This window comes from Lithobates pipiens, unplaced genomic scaffold, assembly GCF_037356315.1.
Source record: "Lithobates pipiens isolate NorthernLeopardFrog02 unplaced genomic scaffold, aLitPip1_a1.2 Scaffold_22, whole genome shotgun sequence".
NCBI classification, from domain to species: Eukaryota; Metazoa; Chordata; class Amphibia; order Anura; family Ranidae; genus Lithobates; species Lithobates pipiens.
In genome coordinates, this window is record NW_027507784.1 from 107302866 (window position 1) to 107328879 (window position 26014).

The 26014-nt window shown below is 45.9% G+C and overlaps 1 protein-coding gene across 3 annotated transcripts in view; it reads right to left on the bottom strand.

The window, feature by feature from the left end:
- Nucleotides 1-26014, bottom strand: part of LNPK (lunapark, ER junction formation factor) — a 150909-nt gene that overhangs the window by 86673 nt on the left and 38222 nt on the right. For all 3 annotated transcript variants that reach the window (XM_077448064.1, XM_077448062.1, XM_077448063.1), the window contains exon 2: nt 9560-9633. In XM_077448064.1, the coding sequence (XP_077304190.1) occupies nt 9560-9586 (27 nt within the window). In that variant the 5' untranslated portion in view covers nt 9587-9633. The remainder of the gene's footprint in view (nt 1-9559; nt 9634-26014) is intronic.

Sequence of the window (26014 nt, forward strand, 5' to 3'; positions counted from 1 at the left end):
GACTGTGACCCCTTCTATTGCAAATATCTTATGCCGGACCATCACCAAACCCATTAATACTGCCCATCTATTTGGGACAAATTAAAAACCTGCTTCGGTCTTTAATCCAAGCATAACAAGATATCCTATCCTTCCTTCAACCCAGCCTGGTCCTCTCCAATCTCTCCTTCTCCGCCTGGTCTAATGCTGGACTGATTCGTGCCCACCATTTCTTTCAATCCCATATTACTCCCCCCCTTCCCTACCTTACGTGAATCGCATGATCTCCCTTCAGAAACCTTCTGTTATTTACAAACTATTTTTATTTATTTTTTTAATTACACACCCCTAACACAACAACCCCTGATTTCAGAGTGTTTGAACGCAGCATCATATGTGCAGCTACTCTCAAACACCACCTTTTCTCCCCCATCTTACACAAACAAAAAAGGGAAGACTGACCTCCAACCAAAACATCTGAATTGGGCCCAGATTTGGCAGGCAGCCAAAATCGGCCACTCCAAATACAGTGGCTCTTGAAAACAACCTCAAAGTTTTTACCGGATGGTAGTTTTTTTCACTACCCCAGGCACATATGTCCACATTTGGTGGGAATGCCCCATTGTCAGTTCCTTTTGGATGGAGGTTTTTAAAATCCTCTACTTTTTCCTCACTTACCTCCTGACCCAGCTATAGCACTTTTAACCCCTTTAATACAGGGCATTTTCACCCCTTCCTGCCCAGGCCAATTTTCAGCACTAACATTTTTAACAATTGCGCAGTCATGCAACACTGTACCCAAATTAAATGTTTTATCATTTTTTCCCCCACAAATAGAGCTTTTGATCTCTGTAGTTTTTATGCTATAAACAAAAAAAGGGTGACAAGTTTGTTGTTTCTTCTTCAATATTTTGTGAGAGATAGAGATTAGAGATAGAGAGCGAAAAAGAAAGAGCGAGAGCAATCGCAACCAGCGCATGTTGATTGGTTTGCGCAAAAGTTATAGCACCTACAAAATAGGGGATAGATTTAAGGTATTTATAATTTTTTTTCCTAGTAACGGGTGCGATCTGTGATTTTTATCGTGACTGACATTGCAGCAGACATATCGGACACTTTTGACACTATTTTGGGACCATTGCCATTTATACCATGATCAGTGCTATAAAAATGCACCTTTTACTGTAGAAATGTCACCAGCATGGAAGGGGTTAACACTAGGGGGCGATCAAGGGGTTAAACGTGTTACCTAGGGAGTGATTCTATCTGTGGGGGAGGGGAATGAGTTGGGGAGGAGACCGATCCGTGTTCCTATATACTGGGAATAGACAATGGGGGTTATTTACAAAAGGCAAATCCACTTTGCACTACAAGTGCACTTGGAAGTGCAGTAGCTGTAAACCTGAGGGGTAGATCTGAAATGAGGGGAAGCTCTGCCGATTTCATAATCCAAACATGTGCAGGCTAAAATGCTGTTTATTTTGCTTGCATGCCCCCTTCGGATCTACAGCGAGTGCACTTTTAGTGCAAAGTGGATTTTCCTTTAGTAAATAACCCCCAATGTCTTTCCTCTCCCTTGACTGGCCATGGATCTGTGTCCACACAGATTCAGGTTTCTGCTCTGTAACGAGCAAACATGAGTGCCTGGTGGACATAGTTGCCGCCGGGCACAGGCATTGGCTCCTCCGTGACGTTCGCCCCTATACCGCCGGAAAGCTGAGGACACCATATGACGACCGCCCAGGATGCAAGATCCCATCTCTAGGGAAGTGGTTAAACAGCAAACCACATCCCATTACTCACCGTCAATTTCAACTTCTGCTCTTTGTAACCACGGCAGCAAAGCAAACCATAGCGAAAGCATGGAAATCTACTTCACTCTGAATACAGTTAAACACAGTAATGCAAGCCATTATGCATGCAAAAAAGGAAGCTATTCTTGATAACATACCCAAGTTTGAATATGAAAACCTTGGCTTGACCATTACCTACCCCCAGGCTTCAATGATTCACTGCTACTACCTTGAATGCAAATAATATTCCCCTCCCTGTTACACTTCCCATATGGAGTGGCTATCTCGACTCTTATATCTAACTGGACACCTTTCTCCCTTCTCCCACCCTACACTTAACTGCCAACTTCCCTCTCTTTTTTGTCTACTATATTTTATTTCAGAAGGGAACATTAAGGACAAATATTGGTTCTCTCACTGGGATAAGCCAGGCCATAGTGTCGGAACCTGGCCATGATGATATCTGACAACCTTCCATTCTATCCAACTACCCCTAAACACCCACTGGCATCTTTGCCCTCTTAATTTATTTGTTTTACATACATTTACAATAGTTTTTTTTTTTCCCCCATGCTCATCGTCAATGCCTTTTGAGACCACAGCTCAAAGATCCCAACTGATATTCTATTATATCACAATATTACATATTTGTTGATTCAGTCAACTCACCTCTGCTTGGTAATGTTTAATTATCTGTACTTATTTTATTTTAATGCTTTTGTTACCAATGTACAATTTTTTTTGTACCTTGTAAACCTCAATAAAAACATTTGAAAAAAAAAAAAAAATCTAACAAAATGGGGATGGAATTTAAAGAGGAGGGCCGGTTTAAAAAAATAAAATAAAAATTAAAAGTCAGCAGCTGCAAACACTGTAGCTGCTGACTTTTTATAAGCAGACTTACCTGTCCAGGGCACCCACGATGTCGGCCGCCCGAGGCTGACCCGACCCTCGGTCTGGGGTCCCGGCGCCGCCATTTTGGCTAAGGGAAACAGGCAGTGGAGCCTTGCGGCTTCACTGCCCGTTTCCTACTGCGCAAGCGCGAGTCGCTCAGCGCTTTGTGAATGGGGCACGCTGTGTTCTGGGACACACAGTTCCCAGAATACGCAACCCATTACGCAGAAGACGCAGCACGGAGGAGAGAAGATCAGAAGATCTCTGCGGAGGAGGAAGAGGCAGATTAGGATGATGTGCCTAGCAACAGGCATTTCTGGCAAGTTAAAAAAAAAAAAATCTTTTTTTTTTTTTCTGATTTTTTTTCTAATTTTTAATGTATTTTTTTTTCAGGGTGGCCCTCCACTTTAACTGCTTAAACATGAGCAATTTAAAACTGACCCTTAAAAGTATATGTAAATCCTAACAAAATGCCTTCTAAGTTTGTTCAAGTACTGTGTATCAAACAATTGCCTTTCTTATGACAAAAAAAAAAAAAAAAAAAAGTGATGTTACTTACCAGTAGAATTTCCTTTCTTAGAGAACAGTACAGGACAGGACACCTTTACGCTTACTCGAACAAGGTATTACCTGCAGCTACCTCCAGGCAATTGGACACTGGAAAGAGCTGCAAGGAAATTCCCTATATACCCCCTCCCATGCCCATCTACCCTCAGTTTTGAAGTAAGCAATAGAGTGAATGTTAAAAAAAAAAAAAAAAAAAAAAAGGGGGCAGACTTGTGTCCTATAAGCCAACAAAATATTACCAGCAAGTCAATAATCCTATTTTCTTAGTCGTATAGTACAGGACAAGGGGACAATTCACCTTATGCATGAAAATGACCTCTGAAGAAGCCTGAACATCCACCTGGTAAAAACTTCATATACTTTAACATTGGACCAAGGGGCAGTCTTGCAAATCTGACAAACATATGCCTGATGGCAAAAATCCCATGGAGCACTGACAAATCTAGTAGAAAGGGACTTTTATTCCACCCAGCAATGGTAGAGTGAAAACCCAGGTGGTCCCCTGCTGGAACCTTCAGGATAGACATAGTGGTTTCCACGTGACAAAAGGGGGATGTAGCCTTGAGGTACCAAGTCATAGTGAGGCAAACTTTTCTTGGGATGTTTCAGAGTAAGACATAAGGAAGGCAGGCCAATACTTTTGTTGAGGTGGAAGGAGTAAACCATTTTTGGGGAGAAAAGGAGGCTTTAAACCTTTGGACAACCTTGTTCTCGTGAAGCACTAGGAAAAGGCAGCAACTCAAAAGACCCGCCATGAAGAGATGACCGCATCAAGAAAAACTACCTTGCAAGTCAGAAAAAGTAATATACCTAGTAAGCCCAAGAGCAGCCTCGGGAGGGCCAAAAGGACCAGGTTAAGGTCCCAAGGAATTGGAGGAAGAGATGTGTGTGACAACCCACACAAATGCCTTAAATAAGGAAACAGAGGCTAATGGTCAATGAAACAGAATAGCCAGAGAAGATATTTGCCCTTTGAGGGTACTCAAGGTCAGAAGCTGAACTAGGCCAGACTGGAGGAAGGACAGGATGTGTCCCACAAAGTAGACTCTGCAAAAAATCCAATAGCCCTTTTTTCCTTAGGACCTGGGTTTCAACAGCCACGATACCAAGATGGATGGTGGACCTGCCCTTGGGACTGAAGGTCCAAATGATGCAGAAGGGCCCATGAAGAGGTCTCTCAGTAGTTCAAGTACCATATACTCTTGAGCCAGTTCAATGCGATGAGAATCAAAATTTCTTCCATCTCAAATCTGAAGAGCACAGATCAGGTGGGACTGATCACACGGACCAGAGCATACACTGAAGGCCTAAGTGTCCTTTGACCTGGCAAAAATGCAACTTTATTATCCACTCTGGGCACCAGAAGATTGATGTATTGTGTCCACAGACCGGGGCAGGATTTGTAACACCGCTGGATGATCCTCAAATCTACGGTCCTAGCTCTGAAAGACTTTTTCCTTCTTTAATTCTTCAGAAAAGGGCATCACATTTTTACCTGCTGTTCTTGGCTTCCCCACCACATGAGAAAAACAAGTCTATGGAAAATTGCGAGTCAGATCTCGCACCTTCAACCACTCACACTGGTTCACTGCAACTTCTAACCTACTTAAAGCTACTACACCACCGGTATTCTCCTCCAGTCCAGCTATCTAAGTTCATGAAGTCTACCTCATTGTCATGCTAGAGAAATTGCAGTGAAACTGGCTCTCTTCTGCACGTTGGCACAATAGCCCAATGCTGGAAACAACCAGAACGCTCCGGAGTTCACTTCCTTTCTGACCCACCTCAACATTTAGACCCAATATAAAATCATGTTTTCCATGAAAAACTGTAAAAGTCAAACTTTTATGGCACAATGGTCAGTTTGGCTCTATCACCCATTATGTACAGCTCATGTGTAATGGTGGCACGATAACCCCATTAATACTCTTTGAAGTGTCACCCTTAAAGTCTAGTTAGCTCTCCTAATCTATCCACGCCTCATCCTACTATTCGAGAGATGTACCCAGCAAATTTTTATTTGGTTTACCATTCTGCAATTTTGCCTTGTCATTTGCTGTTAAATTGTGCATCCAGTGACTTATGACACATTTCACTTATAAATTTCCTCTATGTTTATTTTCCTAAAATAATCAACACACTATTAAAAAACAGAAAACCTCTGGATGGAGAGCCCATTTCCCCAGATCCAGAAGCTGACAAAGAAGCCCTGTATATTTTCCACACCAAGGCGTGGATGGCTCAAAGGATTATGCCTGCTTCCCTTTGAAAGGCATGACTTCTGGTGCCTGCTTGATGAAGCCAGATAGGCTGGAGTCCATTGTGATCACCAGACGACTTCCCGGACTGAAGCACCAGGGACCTCAGCCACCAGATCAGGGAATCCCTAACTGGCTCACCTGGATCTGTCGGTCCAGGGACAATGGAGATTTGTCCCACTTTGTCAAAATCTCGTTCTGCAGGACTCTGGTGTGGAACTGGGCATATGGTACTGCCTCGAAGGAGGCCACCATGAGTCCCAGGAGGCCACACATGCAGAAGCGAAGCGACGACTGCTTGCGGTTCATCAGTTTTACCGCGGCTCTGAGAGTCTGCAGCTTGTCTGAAGGGAGAAACACTCTGGCTTCCCTGGAGTCCAGCAGCAAGCCTAGGTACTCCAAATGCTGATTCGGTACCACCACTGACTTTCAATTTCAACAGCCACCCAAATTGTTGCAGGGTCTGCATGGTGATCGCCACATCCCTTCCTAATTCTGAGGCGGAAGAAGCTCTCAGGAGGAGATAGTCTAGGTAACCCACGATTGCGATCCCTTGTTGCCACAACAACGCCAACACAGGAGCCAATACCTTGGTAAAGACCCGGGGGGGGGGGGGGGGCTGATGCCAACCCAAAGGGGAGAGCCACAAACTGGTAGTGGGCTTCCCCGACTGCAAAAATCGCAGAAACTTTTGATGCCGGAGGCATATGGGTATGTGCAGGTACGCATCCTGGATGTCCAAGGATGGCAGGGAGTCCCCTTGATGGAGTGCAGCGACTACTGAGCAAACGGATTCCATTCTGAACCTCTGCACTTTCCCAAAGTGAGTGAGGGCCTTTATGTCCAAAATTAGACTTACCCCTTCCTTCTTGGGAACTACAAGCAGGTTTGCTGGTGACGTTCTGATTCCGAAACAGGTACAATCACCCCGCGATTCCGCAGGTCCCTTACTGCCCCCAAGAGGGGAGCACGGGTATGCTGGGAGGGGAAGAATCCGTTTTGCAGCAAAGAGAGGAACTATCTTGTAGGCGTAGGAAATCAGATCGCAGACCCATTGGTCGGACAGTCGAGAGGACCACCGGGCTGCAAACTCCCGAAGGCGACCCCCCCACCCGAGTCATGGGTGGGGGCAAACCTTCATGTGGTAGCACTTTTGTTCGCAGGCTTGCGGTTTCACGGACGCATCTGTCCTTTCGTGGTCGTCCTGTCGGGCTGGGGGCGTTTAGCCGAAGCTCCGGGCAGACGAAAAAGCCGTTTGAGCGGAAAAAGAGGGCCCTTGTGTACGGAGTGGATCCTTATCCTTCCTGGCCTGTGGGAGTAGTGTACTCTTACCACCTGTGGCATTTTTAATAATGCCATCCAAAAGAGGCTCCAAAGAGCTGGTCGCCAAGGAAGGGAAGATCCATCAGGGCTATTTTGGATGCCTGGTCAACAGACCAGCATTTCAACCAAATCAGGCGCCTCAGCACCACTACTGACACTGAAGCCCTGGATAACAGGGGAAGAGTATCGAGGGGCGCGTCACAAACATACTTAAGGCCTTGCACTAATGGTCCGCTAGTTCCACGCAGACAGGAGAAGCCTGCCGTTCTCCCAATTCACGGTGCAACAGTTTTGCCCACTCAGTGTCTGTGACACAAGTGTGGATGCCAGTACTGGTCGCATGGTTGACCCCACAACTGTAAACAAGGAACAAGCCACTGCCTTGGCCTTCCTGTCCATGGGATCCTTAAATACAGGAGTCCCCTCTACCGGGATCGTGGTTCCTTTGTTTAACCTGGATACTGGTGGGTCCACGGCCAAAAGGAGCCGACCACTTGAGAAGGCTCTCCTCAAAGGGTTAACGCACCGCTATGTACTTGGGGACCGAAAAGGTCTGTCGTGGTCGACCCCATTCCTTGTAAATTAACTTTTCAAAATAAGTCAGATACGGGAACACCTTAGGTGAATGGGCTGGCTTACAGGACCCAAGAGGGACCGCTTTTTAGCACTTTTGCGCCCACGCACCGCCTCTATCTTGGTAAACAAATTGAGGACCGCCAACAAGGGGTCCAAAGGCACTGCGCATTCCGCAGGCGAACTGGTTCCAATTGCCTGGATTTCGAGGGGAAGAATCCAGTTTCTGAAGCCATGCTGACCCTACCCCGTCTGCCACCTGAAGGGGACTTAGGACAGTGATGGTCCCACCCTTCTTATTGCTGCTGGCTGAGGGGCTCTTTCCCGCAGGACTCACCACCCTGAAAGGTTCTGCGCTGTACAGCAAGCAGTGCCGTGGTCTCTGTTAACTCCCAGGTGCAGAGGAATCCACTCTGTCATTCAAAGCTGCTGCTAATGGCGCTGAAACTGCTCTGCAATGTGCTCTGGCTCAAAGGAAATGGCCGCCCAGCGTCCAGCATAAGGACATAAAACACTGGGAAAATGGGGGCCGGATTATAGGAACACGCTGTCTCGAGGGAAGCTGAAAAACGTGCTCAGGCTTCTAGAAAATGGCCTCCAGCATCCAGTATAAGGACATATCACAGGGAAAATGGCTGCCGAGACACAGGAGAACATGCTTTCCCTTGCCCATACCTAAAATGACCGCTGCCACTGAAAAACCATGAGGGACAGAGCTAAACAATGGCGGTGATCAGCGCTGCAAAGATCACAGACAGAGCCTCACAGGCACCCCCAGGGACATGAAAAAAACAGCGCTCAGGACAGCCAGCCAGCCAGCGCAGCCCCCTCACAGGTGAGAGTCCCCCCCCCCCCCCGGAGAGCGCTTGCACATGACACACTGCCAAGCTGCCACATGCAGCATCCCCCACAGGGAGGGGGGGAGGGAAGAAAGGGACAAGGAGAGAAGATAGGGAGGTGAGGGACCCCTGAATCGACCCTCCCAAGGAATGCCCAGCTGCTCAGCCCCATCAAGGCAGAGAGAGCTGTACTTACCAGTCCTGAAGAGCTGGGAGACATTCCATTACAGACCCACTCTCTGATCAGTACAGGGTGGCTGCTGGCCTCGGCACACTGACGCAGACATCAGTAGCCTGGTCATATGTGCGCCCGGAGCATAAAAGCTCACCGACCACCTCTGGAGCCGAGGTACGTCATAGACGCGACCTGCATACGCTCGCTGGCCAGGCTGGGGAGACTACAAGGATAAGAGTATCCAGCCTGTCACCCAGCCGGCTCTTGATAGCAGATCACAGGATCTTTCATCTTGCGCAAAAAGCAAAGCTTCTGCAGAAAAAAAAAAAAGACAGATCGATGGGTCCATCAGGGTTCCTAGGCCCTTATCGTTCACTAGGCAAAATAAAACTGATGGCTGCATGGCAGGCTGGGGGGTTGTTGCCTAAGGGACCGCCCATTGGGCAGAACTGGAAAGTTCTGCGTTTTACAACCCAATGGCTAAGAGGAGCTGTGTCAGTCGGTGAATATAAGAGAAATGTATTTTTAATAACCACATATAGTCTCTCCATCCAAAGCCTTGTGAGAGGGTGATAACACAGGAGAACAACTGGGAGAGGCACAGAATTTTTTCTAAAGTGAAAACAGTGTGTGTGTATAATTATATATATATATATATATATATATATCGCATATCCATATTAAAACTAAACAAAAACAGCTTTTACTGTAATAGTAATCTTGAATTCAGAGACTTCACCTGCTGGTATCGTTCACTGTACTACTTTTTTTGTGCCAATAGATGTCCTCAGTATAATGTTCCACATCCATTAACGTGCATTCTCTGTGCCCTTGTCATCCTCAGCCAGTAACTGCACAGTGAATAGAGAAGCAGCACTGAGGAGATCTGTCACTTTTCCTTCCCTTATCAGCATGTTTGTCAGCACATGGCACATTGTACTGCTCCTTCCACTCACACTGTAGCCCTGCTGTGGGACTGCAAGAGGCTGACAACAGGTCAGATGTAGGTACTTGCATTGCTTGTATAAAAGAAAGGAGGAAGAGAACCCCCCCCCCCCCCCAAGCATACTCCTACACACTCACTGTTTTAAACCAGACCAAGAAAACTAGACATAGGCAGTGCAATGCAAAATATAAAAGCAGACAGTCTGGACTTACCTTCCACCTGGAAAGAAGTGCACCCATTATGGATCAGAGGACAAATTCTGAGTAACCAGTTGTCCGTGTCACAGCTAGAATCAAAATGGACAAACAGTCTCAGTGTACATGCAGTCACAAAAAATTACATTACATTACTATACATAAACACTTCAGATTTAGAGAACAGGAAAAATACAAACTTTGTTCACACTATCAATTTTCAGTAGCGCGCGCACTGCTGCAATGCGACAGACATGTGTTGCAGGAACCATGTGTTGATGCACCAACCTTCGTTGTGATGCCTGGCAAAAGATGGTGCATGCCTTCAAATACATAGCACCACATTGCAGCAAGACATTTATGTTGCAGTAAAGTGGGTCATAATAGACATGTTATCGCAACAGCATATTTTAAGCAGGCCCTACAATACTGTTAGAAAAGTTTTAAATGTTTATTGTGTGACTATTAGAAAAACAATAGTCCTGAGACTGATTTGTTAAAAAGCTTACTTCTGAACACATTATTGTATTAACTCATTGTATTGTTTTGTCTTAATTAACTCCATAGTAAGTTGTAGAATCATTAGATTTAACTAAATATGATAGCCTAAGAATGTACGGAACATGAATAGCAAATAAAGTACCATGACAACGTTATTTATGTTCCCTCAGCCAATAGAAGCATAGAGGTGTTATTCTTGTAGGGTATGAGGAGAGAGAGAGATATTCTTTTGTTGGGACTTTTTTCTGCAGCTTGTCCTGTAAGCATGTCTCCCTGTTGTGGGCCACATCAGAAATAAATTTTTGCTTCTCAGAACACCTGGAGTTTTTACTGATCACAAGGGAAGTTCCTAACAAATACCAAAACCATGTTTTATTGCACAGCTTTCAAAATTTCTCTGTACAGGGGCGCTTTTTGATCATCTCATTGCCGATTAAAATCAGACTCTAGTAATGGATAGCCAAAAGCCATGTTATCTAGGAAAGAGTTTTTTTATATTGTTGTTACACACGGCAAACATGCCCTTTTGATTTAGGAGAATCAAAAATGTAAAGAAAAAAGTGTCACTAGGCTTAAGCAACATCTTAAAGTGGTTGTAAACCCTTACAAACCACTTTGACCTACAGGTAAGCCTAGATTAAGGCTTACCTGTAGGTCCAAGAAATATCTCCTAAACCTACACGATTTAGGAGATATTTACTAAGAGACCGCCACAGCTGTCTACGGTACATGCGCCGTTATCAGCGGTGCGCAGGCGCACTATCGCCGTTAGCAGCATGCCGCTGCCAACGGCAATATTTCGTTAGTGGCAGCTCGCATGCGCGGGAGTGACGTCATCGCTGCTCCGGGGGTGTGAGTGGCCGGAGCAGCGATACCCGGAAGAAGATGGGCGCTCTCCAGACTACAGGGGACAGCGGTGACTTCGCTGGCTCCTGTGTCAGGTAAGCGACACATAATGGGCTACTATGCGATGCATAGTAACCCATTATGATTTACCTTTGCAGGGAGACAAAGAGGAAGTAAACCCACCAAGGTTTACTTCCTCTTTAAATATTCACAGAATGAGGTCCTGGTGCTTCAATCACACTGGCAAGCCTGAGTTTAGCTTTTCTAAATGTAGAATATATCTGGGGTATAACGGGGATTTTTTGTTATTCACCATAAATCCCTTTCTGTGAGTTCATTGACAGGCACAGCTTCTCTTGATTCCTGACCATAGGAATGCCCGAAAGCAGTGCCTCAGTAAGGGGTGGGAACTAAATAACAGGAGCAAACAGGCAACCATCCAAAACAGCCTTACAGTGGAAACAAGAAACATAAAAACAGTGGCCTGCAAAACCAGCATCCGAAGATGCAAAAACATCAACTTTGTAAAACTTGATAAAGGTGTGCACAAGTCCAAGTAACTGCTTTTCAAACATGAGACACAGACACCTGATGTCAGAACACTCAATAAGCACGTCCAAGAAGCACCAATTGCCTGGTAGGGTTCAGGAAGGGAGAAGCTCAACCATTAATGGCATATCAGTCTGCCAGGCATTTTCATGGACTGTCCGTATTCAAAAAGAATCCGACCTCCGGAAGGAAGCCGTAGCAGACCATTACAAGTGCAGCACAACTTCCTTAGGGTTCGAACGACGAAGACACAGAATGTAGGACAATGTCCTCATTCAGTTAAAAATCAGATACCATCTTTTGAAGGAAAAGGATGCAGACGGAGAACCACTATCGCTGTGTAAGGCCAAATAAGGAGACTTGCAGGACAAGGGCACTCTACACAACATATGGAAGTGATTGCAATTGAAAAACAGAGTTAGGTACCTGGTAACTTCTTTTCTGGGAAGTCTTCCAGGGCAGCATATGAGAGATTGTTTCCTGTTTACAGGGGGAGGAGGCCTATGTACATCATTACAAAATGTTTGCACTAACCTGCATGCCTCAAAAATATAAAAGTGCTGAAGGAACAGATGATTCTCATGCGTTTTCAATTAAACCTTTTTTCCACCTTTTTTTTTTCTAGGGAGGGAAACTAGTGCTGCCCTGGAAGATTCCTAGAAAAGGCGTTACAAAGGATCCAACTCTATTTTCTCAAGTCGCCTTCCAGGGCAGCATCTGAGAGGATGTGGGGGGGGGGGGGGGATTACTGCCTGGAGAACTTTCCTGCCGAAAGTTTGATCTTGGCTGGACAGGTGGTCGATATGGTAATGCCTTACGTATGGTTTTAAAGCTTGACCATGTCACTGCCCTGCAAATCTGCTCCGGTGTAGCCCAGAGAAAATCTTCCACCAGTCTTTGATCCTTTCCATGTAGGCATCAGGATTCTACTGATCTCTAAATTTGGAGTAGCTTTCCCTCTTGCTGCTATGGGGGTTTGCTGGGAGGGAAGTTTGATAAATGTTCTGTGACCTATTGAACATTGAGGGCATTTTCGGTAGGAAGGCTGGGTCAGGCGAGAGGATTGTTTTGTCAAATAGGATCATACAGTATGGTTTCAAGATTGATAGTGCCTGAACCTTGCTGACACCAGCGAAACCAAATACCACTGTTTTTAGCATTAGCATTTTGTCTGAGCTTTCGCCTAGAGCAGGGATATGCAATTAGTGGACCTCCAGCTGTTGCAAAACTACACGTCCCCTCATGCTTCTGCCTCTGGGTGGCATGCTTGTGGCTGTCAGTCTTGCTATGCCTCATGGGACTTGTAGTTCTGCAATAGCTGGAGGTCCCCTAATTGCATATCCCCGGTCTAGAGGTTTGAAGGGGGCAGAGAGGAACCCCTTTAATACTGTGGATAGATCCACAAAGTGAATTTCTTAGAACTTGCCAGGTTGGACTTACACCGAGCAGAGGAATAATTTAAGGAGCGGATCTTCCGCTAGTCTTACGTCAAGGAAGTAAGAAACGGTAAAGCAGGGTGAAAGATCAGGCTGGGTCTGACGAAAGAAGATCTTCCCGAAGAAGCAGCCAGGGAACGTCTTACTAGACATACCACGTCGGCGTAGCAGGGTCAACAAGGCCAATCAGGAGCCACTAGAATGACCGGAATCCCTTCAGCCTCTAACCTGCGCAGCAGCTGAGGGAGAAACCTGAGTGAAGGAAACGCATAAATGAGGCAATAATGGTGCCACTAGAGCGTCACTTGCAGTCACCAAGGTATCCTTGGCTTTTGCCACAAACTAACACTTTTCTGTTGAGGCAGGACTATGTCCAGGGTGCCCCACTGCAGACAGATCTGAAGAAACATGTCCCAGGTACAGGGACCACGCCCCTTTTTCAGAGTCCAACAACTGAGATAGTCCACCTGCCAGTTTTCAAACACCTGGGATGTGAAACTCTGCCTACAGAAGAATGCAAGAGTCCTCCAGTGCTGCCACAACACTCTTCATACCACCTTTGGGATTATTGCGCAACTGAATTCTGACAGGGCACCCCCTTCATCCACCATTTCACATTGCCTCCAGCAGCCTTAAGCCAATTTTACCCATGGGACGTCTCCCCAGCCAGACAGGCTGGTGTCCGTTGTGACCACTGTCTAATAGAGATGGCGAAACGATTTCCCAGCCCATTTAATGGACCAAGGCTAATTTGGCTGCCCAGTGGGCCTGACCCACTGGGACAAGATTTCCTTTTGCAGAACCCTCATGATACGCATGCAAGATTGCAGGAAAGACGACTTGCAGAATAGCAGCTGGCGAACCCAAGTCTGAAGTTTCCATAGCTTGTCTGCCAGAAGAAAAGCCTTGGCCTGCGACGAGAATGAAACGGTGTCAGGAGGGGACTCAGATTCAGGGTCCATCCAAATTCCTGCAGTGTGCACACCGTGATCGGCACGTTGTCCAACAGCTATGAGTGAGTCTTCGCTCACAGCAGGTGGTCGCTCTGAAAGCCCATCACGGCAAACCCCCGTTTGTCTCAGCGGTGGGACCAGAGCCAGCACCATGGGAAAAACCTGATGAGCAAGGGCCAGGAAGCAAATTGGTAATGCCCATCCCCAACTGCAAATCCCAAGAAAAATTGGTGCCAAGCACAGAGGGCAACATGAACTCACTCATCCTTTATGTCTATGGAAATCCCCTTGATGAAGGTAGGTCACCAGATGGATTCCATCTTGAACGTCTGCACCTCATGAAGCAATTCAGGGCCTTGAGGTCCAGGATCGGATGAACTCCTTCCTTCTTCTGAACCATAAACAGGTTGGGAAGAAAAAAAAAAAAAAAAAAAAAAAAAAAAAAACTGGAAACCTCTCTGGGCTTGGAACCAAAGTAATCAGCCCCTGGAGTAGCAAACCCTGCATCATCCCATAAGGAACCTGAAGGTAGGGTGGGGGAGAAAAAATTGAAAGGAAAGAATTTATCTGGTGGCCTGAAAAAAAAAAAAATATAAAAAAAAAAAAAACACACCTTTATAAAATTCTATCTTGTAGCCAGACACAATCAGTTTGCGGACCCACTTGTTGGAAAGCAGAGAGGTCCACAAACCAACAAAGACGACCTTCTAGCCCTGGAAGCAGAGCAGTTGAGGGCAAGCCTTCATGTGAAGGTAGACTTGTCTGCGGGCTTTGTGGACTTACGAGGCCAGGAAAACTTTGTGCTATCCACAGGGCTTGTAGCTGTTTGAGGAACCAGATGAATAAAAAAAATAATAAATTAAAAATTAAAAAAAAAAAGGAAGAAGCTTGAGGGCAGAGAAAGGCACTCTACCCACCAGCAAGATACTTGATGTCATCCAGGGTGGCACCAAAGAGACTCTCTCCCTGGAAGGGTAGGTCTGCAAGGGCCTTTTTTGGAGGTCTTGTCCACAGACCAATATTTGAGCCACAGAACTCGAAGCACTACTGGCGAGATTGAGAACTTGGACAGCAATGGGGCCCACTGGTCTGAAAGTTCCATGTAAACCAGGGAAACCTTTCCTTTCTCCAGACTGACGTAAAAGCCTAGCCCACCCAGTAAGCACCCGAGACAAAGGGCTATGGCCAAAACCGGAATGCAACTAACCACTATGCAGGCAACGAATTCAGCCTTCCTGTACATAGGAACCTTGAAGGAAGGAGACTCATCCCCTGGTATCATGGTTTCTTTGTTCAAGCTAGAAATGGCAGGGTCCACTACAAGAGGATAGGCCCACTTATTCAGAAGGGCCTCCTCAAAAAGAGAACACACAGGGAGCACAAAGGGACATTTCAGATGCTACAAAACCTTGTAAAACAAATGTATCAAATGAAGCACAGTAAGGAAACCCCTTAGCAGAACAAGCGGCTTGTGCTTACCAAAGGGGATGGCCACTACTCCGACAGCCCCTCAGATATCCTCAATCTTTTCCTGCACCAAGGTAACAAGTGCGGCCACCAGTGCCTCTTCCAGGGTGGTAACAGAGCTGGAGTACTCGTCCTCGCTGTCTGAAGACTCAGGGATCATGTTTTCAGGGTGTGCAGAGAAAGCTGGGCTCGTGGTGGCAGAGCCCGATTCAGGCTCTGAAATGTCTGAGGGTAAGGTATGCTTCTTCCACTCCTTGAACCCCGAACACCCCCCTCCACCCGGAGGACAAATGACACCCGATCCCCTCATGGAGGTGGCTCTCAAGGGGGAAGTGTGAGCCTTAAACATCAAAAGGAAAGCACAGACGAAGGCAAGGCACCGCTGAGGGAAGGTCTACTGACAAGGGAAGCAAAAATTTCCCCTAGCTGACTGCAACAGAGGGTACCCCAGAAAGGTTTTGCCACCACCCAAACACATGAACAGAAGAGAAGCACCAGGGGCAACAAAACAAAAAGAACTATGGAATCACTAGTCCCAAAGAAATAATTGCCTTGCTAAAGCGGGTTGGGTTATACCAGCTAGGAATGGGCAGTGCAGTGTTTTTTCGGCCTAGTGTCCTACTCCAGTAGGGGGGTGCTATATAAACCCCATAATAAAGAGTTGAGAGAAGCGGTGTCTGTCAATGAGCATAGGAGAAATGGGACCCATGCCCCCCAGACAACATTCTTGTTTTTAGATGTTCCTGTTTAAAGCAGTTGAAGCTGCGCTTAGAGTTTATAAATTAGATCCTAGACTTACAGAACTTCTAACTATTTCTAAATGCAGATCAACTGACCACACCCAAACAGATAAAACTGCACAGTATGAAATGGCGCCATTGAAAAATCATTACATGGAAGAATATGCTTTTATAAATTTCACCTAAACGCATGTTTGACGGTAAGGCAGTCAGTTTTGGAGAAACACACTACAGTCCGTTTAACATGGTTTCCTATGGGATGTAGTTCACATCTCTCCATTTTATGGAAAGGGCTAGGGTTTTTTTTTTTCAGTTTTTTAGTTCCATAGAATTCAATGGTTTAAAGATGTGTAAAATGCACCTGCAATATGTAAACTGAAACATGCACAAGTGTGAATCAGGCCCAAGTGTGAATCTAGGATGCCCTTAGCTTGCCTTGGGGAAGGGCATTGCTGAGTAGGTAGAAATGACAATGCAACAGTTTTTGCAAAGCCCACTTGAAGTGCACTTTTGTACCTGCACAATCCTGTATTCCAGAACAAGAGGCATCTGGTTTATATAAGGTCATATAGGGGTGACAGGCACCAGTGGTCTACACCAAAAAGTACATATGAAGGCTGGTATTTACATTTAAAAGAGAAATGTGAGGTATTAAAAAAAAAAATCACTCTCACCTAGGTGGATGTAGCATCGATCAGATGCTGCATCTGTCCCCTACCGCCTCTACACCAAGAACTGAGTGGTCAAAGACCACTAATCGTTCAGTTCTCGGTGAGCAGTGAGCCAGTGACTGTCACCACTTACAGGAACACTGGGCTGAGGAGGGGGCGGGAGAGGCTGGCTCAGGCCCTCAGTAGCTCATCGAGGCTGAGCCAGCTACTGGTCCAGGGATATGGTTGGATTCTGATATTAAAGCAGAGTTCCACCCAAAAATGGAACTTATGCTTTAAGTGCAGGTGACGCCCTGACATGGCACATTTGGCCTGTCATCTAGCTCCCACTTGCTCCCTGGCACAGGAAGGAAAATCACCTCTGCCCCCTCCCTGCAATCTTCTGGGACATGGCACGGCTCATGCATGCGCAGTGCGCGGCTGTGAAGCCACAGCTGGGGTGCTCAGTTACAATGCCGATGCCACGGAGAGGAGGGGGGGAGAAGAGCGAGGCTTCGTAAGCCCGCATTGCTGGTCCGTGGGACAGGCGAGTGTCTGATTATTAAAAGCCAGCAGCTACACTTTTTGTAGCTGCTGACTTTTAAATGGGTGGAACTCTGCTTTAAGGCTGGGTTCACACTGCAGCGATGCGGGAACGCCGCAAATCCGCGGTGGGTTCCCGCATCGCATGCCTCCCAGCGGCAGTTCACACTGCCCTATGCGAACTGCTGGGAGTGTCAGTGAAACGTTAATGACACCCCCAGATCAGTTCGCATATCGCAGTGCGATCTGCAAACTCGGACAGGAATCGGATCGCATGGTGTGAACACTCATGTGATCCGATTCTGCTGCAGACCAAAAAAAGGGTCCTGTGCGATGCGAATTCAGCCATACTATCTGTATGGCTGAACTCACATCGCACAGAGATCAGATGTGATTTGCACTGCAGTGCGGTGCGAATCACATCCGGTTCTCGTAGCCGCAGCAGTGTGAACCCAGCCTAAAGGTCGCACTCTCTTCAGAGCTTGGAGCAGTTGAGTGAAGTTAGCTGATAGTGGCCTTTAGGCTGGGTTCACACTGCTGCGGGGGGAGATCCGGATGTGATTCGCACCGCAAATCACATCCGATCTCCGTAGCGCTGCGAGTTCAGCCATACAGATAGTATGGCTGAACTCGCAGCGGTCCCGCAGCAAACTCGCACGGGACCCTTTTTTTCGTCCGCAACAGAATCGGATCGCATGGGCGTTCACACCATGCGATCCGATTCTTGTGCGAGTCGGCAGATCGCACTGCGATATGCGATCGGATCTGGGGGTGTCATTAACATATCATTGACACTCCCAGCCGTTCGCATAGGGCAGTGTGAACTGCCGGCGGGAGTCGTGCGATGCGGGAAAACGCCGCGGATTCGCGGCGTTCCCGCATCGCAGCGGTGTGAACCCGGCCTTAGCCCGCTGTCAGCTGAATACAGGTCACAGGAGTGCAGAACAAAGTGCACTCCTGTGATCCCCAGGAGAAGTAGGACCTTTAAAAACTTTGTGAACTACATAATTTAATTAGAGGGAACCTTGAGCAAAGAGGACTTTAAAACTAAAGACGGCACTCACATGGAATGTTATACTGTTTTGTTGTACCTGGAATTCTGCTTTAATTGACTAAAATTGTGCAGGCTCAACTTTTAAAAGATTGAGGTTTTTCCCCTCAATCAGGTTTTACTATAAGCGAACACTTCAAATAGCTTGGCAAGTAGGAGAGGAGGAGTGATTGTTGCTACAAGGATGTCTGTGCTCACACACAGTTTCAAAGGAAAAACAGCATAAAATAATAACAGCTGCATAGCGGTTTACATTCCTATTAAAGTGGCTGTAAACCCTTACAAACCACTTTAACCTACAGGTAAGCCTAGATTAAGGCTTACCTGTAGGTCCAAGAAATATCTCCTAAACCTACATGGTTTAGGAGATATTTACTAAAAGACAGTGACAGCTGTCTACGGCGCATGCAGGCGCACTATCGCAGTTAGCGGCATGCCGCTGCCAAAGGCGATATTGCCCGTGCGCATGCTCGGGAGCGACGTCATCGCTGCTCCGGCACTGAGTGGCCAGAGCAGCGATACCCGGAAGAAGATGGACGCTCCGGACTACAGGGGACATCGGTGATATCGCTGGCTCCTGTGTCAGGTAAGTGATACATAATGGGCTACTATGCGATGCATAGTAGCTCATTATGCTTTACCTTTGCAGGGAGACAGAGGAAGTAAACCCATCAGGGTTTACTTCCTCTTTAAAGGCTGTGTTCACCAATTGAAAAAAAAAAAAAAATGCACATATTTGCAGATAAAGTGGATTGCGGGTACAATATGAGACTCCTGCAAGCACTGCCTAGAGCTCTCTGCCTGTACCTCTGAATGGGAAGCCAGTTCCTGAGCTGTAGGCAGTGTGAATGAACTACGGGTGTGCTGATTAGTGCACAACAGTTCATTCAAACTATAAGGCCCCTTTCACACTGAGGTGCTTGTAAACTGCCAATAAAACACTGAGCACTTTTGAAGAGCTTTTCAGGCACTTTTGAAGAGCTTTCCTTTAGAGAGAGGAGTTTATTAACCACCCTGCCAGCGCACTTCCCCAGTGTGAAAGCATTCATTGATTTTAATGAAAATAGTTTGAGAGCTTTTCAGTCGCTTTTTTTTTTTATCGTGAAAGGGGTCTTAGTGTCTGCCGTGGTGACGATTTAAATTGCGACAGGGAGTGCAAGGAGAATATCCCCTGCCCACTGTTACTGTGGAGAATCGGGGGGTGCTGCCTAGTAACAGGTTATACCCTAAATACAGGTGTAACATGTTAATAAAAGGTTAGCTTGGCCTTTAACTTGTGTTGTCTGACACGGTTCTGCCCTCTGAGGAATTGCAAAACTAGGCAAAATATATCAGGCAGTTCTTAGGGCAGCAATTATCGGAGTTGGCGTGGCCCGATACTCACCAAGTGTGTGCCACAAGTCCTGCCCGATTCCTTTACACAGAAGTCAGTCTACAAAAATAAAACTAACTTTCAAATCTCAATACCGAACTTTAAATATTGCTAAAAATTATATATCACGTTAAGCTCTAGGCTCAAAAAACTTGCCCTAAGTCCTGCCAAGCGTTCATGTTTTCTAGATATATACATGGGTAATGAAAGACATTGCTAAAACACAAAAGGCTCGAAAACCTCCATGTGCCGTTATCTGCAAAGCATGTGCTGTTGGAATGCAGGCAGGTTTGGAAAAACAACAAAGTTGTATCCATTGGTCCTTTACAATAAAATTATTCAAAGTTTAAAAACTCCAAAATAGAACAGCTTTATATATCCAGGGGTAGTTGTGACAAGACTAACAACCTTGAGGCCGGGTTCACACTGGTGCAACAAACGCTCCAACATTGGGAGCTCATGTCGTATGACGTGTGAAAATCAATGTTTCCCTATGAGAGCCATCTTAACTGGTCCGACACAAGTCGGTCCAACTTTGAAAATGCTCCCTGCACTACTTTGGTCCAACTTTCATCCTACTTCAGCCCATTGAATATCATTGAGGTCGGATTGCTGTCTTGCCTGATCCGACTTACGCATGCGACTTGTGCTCTGATGATCTTGAGGGGGAACTCTACACCAAATTTTTAATAAAATAACGGCATGGGTTCCCCCTCCAGGAGCATACCAGGCCCTTAGTCTGATATGGATTTTAAGGGGAACCCCCAAGCCAAACAAAAAAAAACGGCGTGGGGGTCCGTCCAAAATCAATACCAGACCCTTATCTGAGCAAGCAGCCTGGCCAGTCAGGAAAGGAGGGTGGTGACGAGTGAGCGCACCCCTTTTTAAAATAAAATAAAAAATAAGTAAAAAGTAATAGTTTAAACAGGGTTTCTCAACCAGGGTTCCATGGAATCCTAGGGTTCTTCGAGAGGTTGCAAGGGGTTCCTTTAGCAATGTATGCTTCTCAGATAAGTTCCCACTGGCACATTTAACTTTTTAGCTACCTGTAAGGGGTTAATTCTTCCCACTGGCCATCACACAGATCTAACTAGGTATAGTTTCCTTGTTTTGTTTTTTAGCAGAGGTTCCGAGAGACTGAAAAGTTATTTCAAGGGTTCCTCTGTGTTGAAGTTGAGAGAGGCTGGTTTAACATAACACAGCAACATCCACACTGACTAGTATGCCAATGTTTGTTTCTCTTCTCCTCACTCAGCTAATGTGTCCCCAGTGCTTATGGAGAGGGGCAAACAAGTATGCTGTGCAGATGCCTTATGTTATCCTCATTAACCAATGATGTAATTGGTTTTTGGTGGGTGGATGGTTTTCATTGTGCATCATTACAACCTTCCAGCTTATATAGAATTTTGGGGGCAATATTTAGGCATTTTTCCAAGGCACCCTGGTTGAAAAAGGCTACTCCACCTACCCATTATCTGTCTAAGGCACACACAAAGAAACAGGCAGCGTTTTGCCTCGACTATATATAATAATATATATTTTTTGTACATTTCCACGCAAAGGAATAAACATTAAAACTGAAAAAGAAACTATGTCAGCAATTTGAGCTTGTTGCAGTAAACTTAAATTTACTATAATTGGCAAATTATGGTGATTACATGATTAAAAACCAGATGCGCTGGTTTTTAAAATCCTCCCCAGGATTCAAAGTTTCAGTTTTCAGGCTGGAAAGGTTAAAGCTGTATTCATCAGAACTGCTCTCTACATTCGACCCCGAAAGCCCAAAAACCACTGGTGTTCAGTTTTCCCAAGTCTTCATCAGCTACTCTGGTTAAAAGCTCAAGCACTTCCTGCCCATCACTACTAATCAGGGAGACCGCCCAAAGCCTAAGAACGGAAGGTATGCAAATTTAAACATTCTGCAAAATTTGTCTTGAGTGGAAATGCTTTACCAGACCTTTTCCTCTGAAAATACTACTTCTAGCGCTCTTACTACTGTGGTCTGTGCTGGAAAAAATGAAAAGAAAAACTTATGCAAACTTATTCCAGAAGAACTGGGAGTGTTGAGTACTCAGCGTAAATTCTTAAGAGCAATAAATGTGCTGCATAGTCATATTCAAACAACCTGCACAAGTGTTTTAGCAAGAAAGTGGAGGTAAGACATGGAGGCTAGTACCATGTGAACGTAAATCTGACTTCAAATGAGCCTAAAAACAGTATTAAACCCAAAAATGTAATATATTGCAGCTTACCAATCAGATGTGGTATCTGCATCATTTTATTCTGCTTTTCAAATTCAAAATAAATTTGATGTTTCTGTAAGGGCATTATTGTGAAATAAAAAGGACATTCATGAGGGAGCCCCAATTGTATTAGAACCTTAGCCTATTATTCCTTAGCTAGTATGTATGGGCAAAGCAATTGAACATGCAGCATTCTCACCATGGTTAACAGTTGAAAAACAGTTGCCTCCTTTGTCTTTTAAATGTCAACCGGTCTGAATGCAAGTAGATGGTATTGTAGCCCTTACACCAGGGAGTTCATTTCTTTCATTTGACTTGGACATCACCCATTTTCAAAATGGCAGCTCAGTTAAAAATTCTAGCTTTATGAAGCTGGTACAGCTTTTGTGGAGACTGGGTCACAGAGCAACTATCCACTATGTGTAAAATACCCAGCTTGCAATATATTGTTAAAGCGGAAGTCCGCCGGGACTCCGCGTTTTTTTTTATTTTTTTTTTTAAAAGCCAGCAGCTACAAATACTGCAGCTGCTGACTTTTAAAATAGTGACACTTACCTGTCCAGCGCGCCCGCGGTGTCGGCACCCGAAGCCGATCTCTAGATCGTCTGTCGGGTGCTGCCGCCGCCATCTTGGGTATGGGAATCAGGAAATGGAGCCTTTCGGCTTCATTTCCCGGTTCCCTACTGCGCCTGCGCGAATCGCGCTGCGCAATAAGGACGGTGCCCGCTGCCTCTGGGATCTGTGTGTTTCCCAGCAGGCAGCGGGGCACTTGCGGAAAAGGGCGGGCACTTGCGGAAAGGGGCGTAATGTACGCCCCTTTCCGCAGAGAGCTATCCCGGAAGTGGGTGCAGAATACCTGTACTGTACAGGTATCTGCACCCCCCTCCCCCCTGAAAGGTACCAATTGTGGCGCCGGAGGGGGGGGGGGGTTCCAATGAGCGGAGTTCCACTTTAGGGTGGACCTGCGCTTTAACCTAGAGCTATGCCAACAGTCTTGCTGCGAATAATAAACAGCTATAGAATAATTCCTACCTTTCCTGAAGTTAGAGATCTGAACCTTCAATACTATATCTGTCTCCTGATTTCTTAAAGCGGTTGTATAGACTTAATTTTTACTTTTACCTACAGATAAGCCTATAATAAAGGCTTACCTGTAGGTTAAAAAAAAAAAAATCTCTCCTAAACCTGTAAGGTTTATTAGATATTCCCCTCACAAAGATGCTGACTACAGTGGCGCATGCGCACAGGGGATTCTCGGCTGGAAGCTCGGCAGACGCCGGACCCTGCCAGAAAAAAAATCTCCCGTGCGCATGCGTGGGAGTGACGATATCGCTGCTCTGGCCACTCTCAGCGCGAAGACAGAAGACACGCCGAGGAAAACATGTCAGCTCCCTCTGCGTGCATCGGTGGAGATTTCGGGGCCTCGTTCTAAGGTGTTTCATAATGAGCTAGTATGCGGTGAATACTAGCTCATTATGCCTTTTCCATTGCAGGGCTGAAAAAATAAAAACATGTTTTTTTTTTTTAGCACAGATAAAACACTCCCTGCATGTAGCAAAGTGTAAACACAGCAGACAGCTTAAAGAGGAGCTCCAGACTGCCTCCAAATAACTACAGGAGATGGTCAGAGACCGCGTGGATGTGATACACGAGATGGTCAGAGACCGCGTGGATGTGATACACGAGATGGTCAGAGACCGCGTGGATGTGATACACGAGATGGTCAGAGACCGCGTGGATGTGATACACGAGATGGTCAGAGACCGTGTGGATGTGATACACGAGATGGTCAGAGACCGTGTGGATGTGATACACGAGATGGTCAGAGACCGTGTGGATGTGATACACGAGATGGTCAGAGACCGTGTGGATGTGATACACGAGATGGTCAGAGACCGTGTGGATGTGATACACGAGATGGTCAGAGACTGTGTGGATGTGATACACGAGATGGTCAGAGACCGTGTGGATGTGATACACGAGATGGTCAGAGACCGTGTGGACGTGATGCACGAGATGGTCAGAGACTGCAGACCTGCCGGGCGTGTCAAGGGAGGTGCCAGACTGTCCTATCCAAGCTGAGCAATACCCCACCCTTCTCACCACTAACCTGTCACCATATAATACTATTACCTTAGCGCTCCCCTTCCCAGTGTCACCACAGACCAATTTCCATCCTTCTCAACCAGCATCCACACAGTCCTCTGCTCTTCCCCCCCTACACAGTGAGCATGCAGATAAGGCAATAAAACAAAAAATGGTGAGCAGTGCTTTGCAGTGATAAATGTACAAAAAAAAAAAAAGGAGCCTTTAAGTGGTTGTATACCCGCTGAATTTTTATTCATTTTTACGCACCTGAAAAGGAAAAGGCATAATGAGCTAGTATGCACCGCATTCTAGCTCATTATGAAATACTTACCTTAGAATGAGGCCCCGACATCTGGCACGATCCACGCTGAGGGAGCTGACATGTTCCCTCTGCATTTCTTCCGGGTATCGCGGCTCCAGTGCTGTGAGTGGGCGGAGCCGCGATATCATCCCTCCCGCGCATGCGCGTGGGAGATTTCTCTCCGGCATCTGCCAGACTTTCAGCCGAGAATCCCATGTGCATGCACCGCATTGTGAGGGGAAAATCTCCTAAACCGTACAGGTTTAGGAGATTTTTTTTTTTTACCTACTGGCAAGCCTCATTATAGGCTTTCCTGTAGGTAAAAGTCCCAAAATTTACTATACAACCACTTTAAGTAGTGAACAAATATAGTCCTGAAACATAAATAAATGTGTGATCTGATTAAAATAAATCTTTTGGGTATTCAAAGTAATTCCAGTGCTGAGTGTGCTCCTGCTGTGTTCAAATCATTCCTGATTTCTAGTGAATGATTTGAACACAGCAGAGCACACTCAACACTGGAATTACTTTGAATACACAAAAGATTTCTTTTAATCAGATCACAGAACTATATATTTCAGGACTATATTTATTCACTACTTAATAAGACTCTTTTGTACATTTATCACGGCAAAGCACTGCACACCATTTTTTGTTTTATTGCCCCATCTGCATGCTTACTGTGTAGGGGGGAGGAGCAGAGGACTGTGTGGATGCTGGCCGAGAAGGATGGAAATTGTTCCGTGGTGACACTGGGCAGGGGAGCGCTAAGGTAATGAAACAGTATTATATGGTTAGTGATGAGGCGGGTGGGGTATTTGTCAGCTTGGATAGGACAGTCTGGCTTACCACGTCCAGTCCCCTCGGTGTCCTCCCCACGGCCTCTTCACCTGGCTCTACTGCTCTCCCATGGCTCTGCCTCATCCGTTCCTCACACCTGGCTGGATGTGCCGCAGCCGCCAAAACCCTTTCAGGACCAAATAAATACACCAATGGCTCCACTCTCCTCCTTGGAGCTCCATGCTCCATAAGCCAGCCGCCACTCTTAGCAGCAGTTCCGGCACAGATGGCTCCAGCCATCGGCACTCCATGTCCCCGCCAATGTGCACAGCATTGCTCCTCGATGCAAGGCCACAGGGGATGAAGTCAGTAGGAGGTGGGAAAATCCGGCGCAGCTTACTCAGGCGTCTTTCGGCTCCGTTCGGTCTCGGGGGCAGGGCATAATGCGGAGTGAATATGACAATTTAAACATCGATTATTACAGTCGAAGCATCGATGCCGCATCGTGTATGGTCGAATCGCAATACATTGATTCTACATTTTCAACAGCCCTACTGTATAGTATGCATTTAATCCAAGTTTTTGTAATTAACATTTTGTAAAATTTTTATACTAAATATTTCTCTGGATTTATGTGTCTATGCAACTGAAAAATCCCATATTGCCCCCATTTTCTTTCAGACAGGAAAGCTTTTATATACTCTGCAAACATGACTTGCAGGGCTTTTATATGCCATTAGTACTAGTAACAGTCCATCAAAGCCAAAATTTGGGTAAACCTGAGAAGAAAAAAATACATTTTTTTTTTAAAATTACACGACCCTTGTTAGTTACACTGGAACTACTGTGTAAGACCCAGCCAGGAAGATTTCCCACTCAATTTTGTTAGCCAAAACCAGATATTCATTATATGTATTCCCTTCCCACTACCCTACTAGCAGCTTGTATCAGTC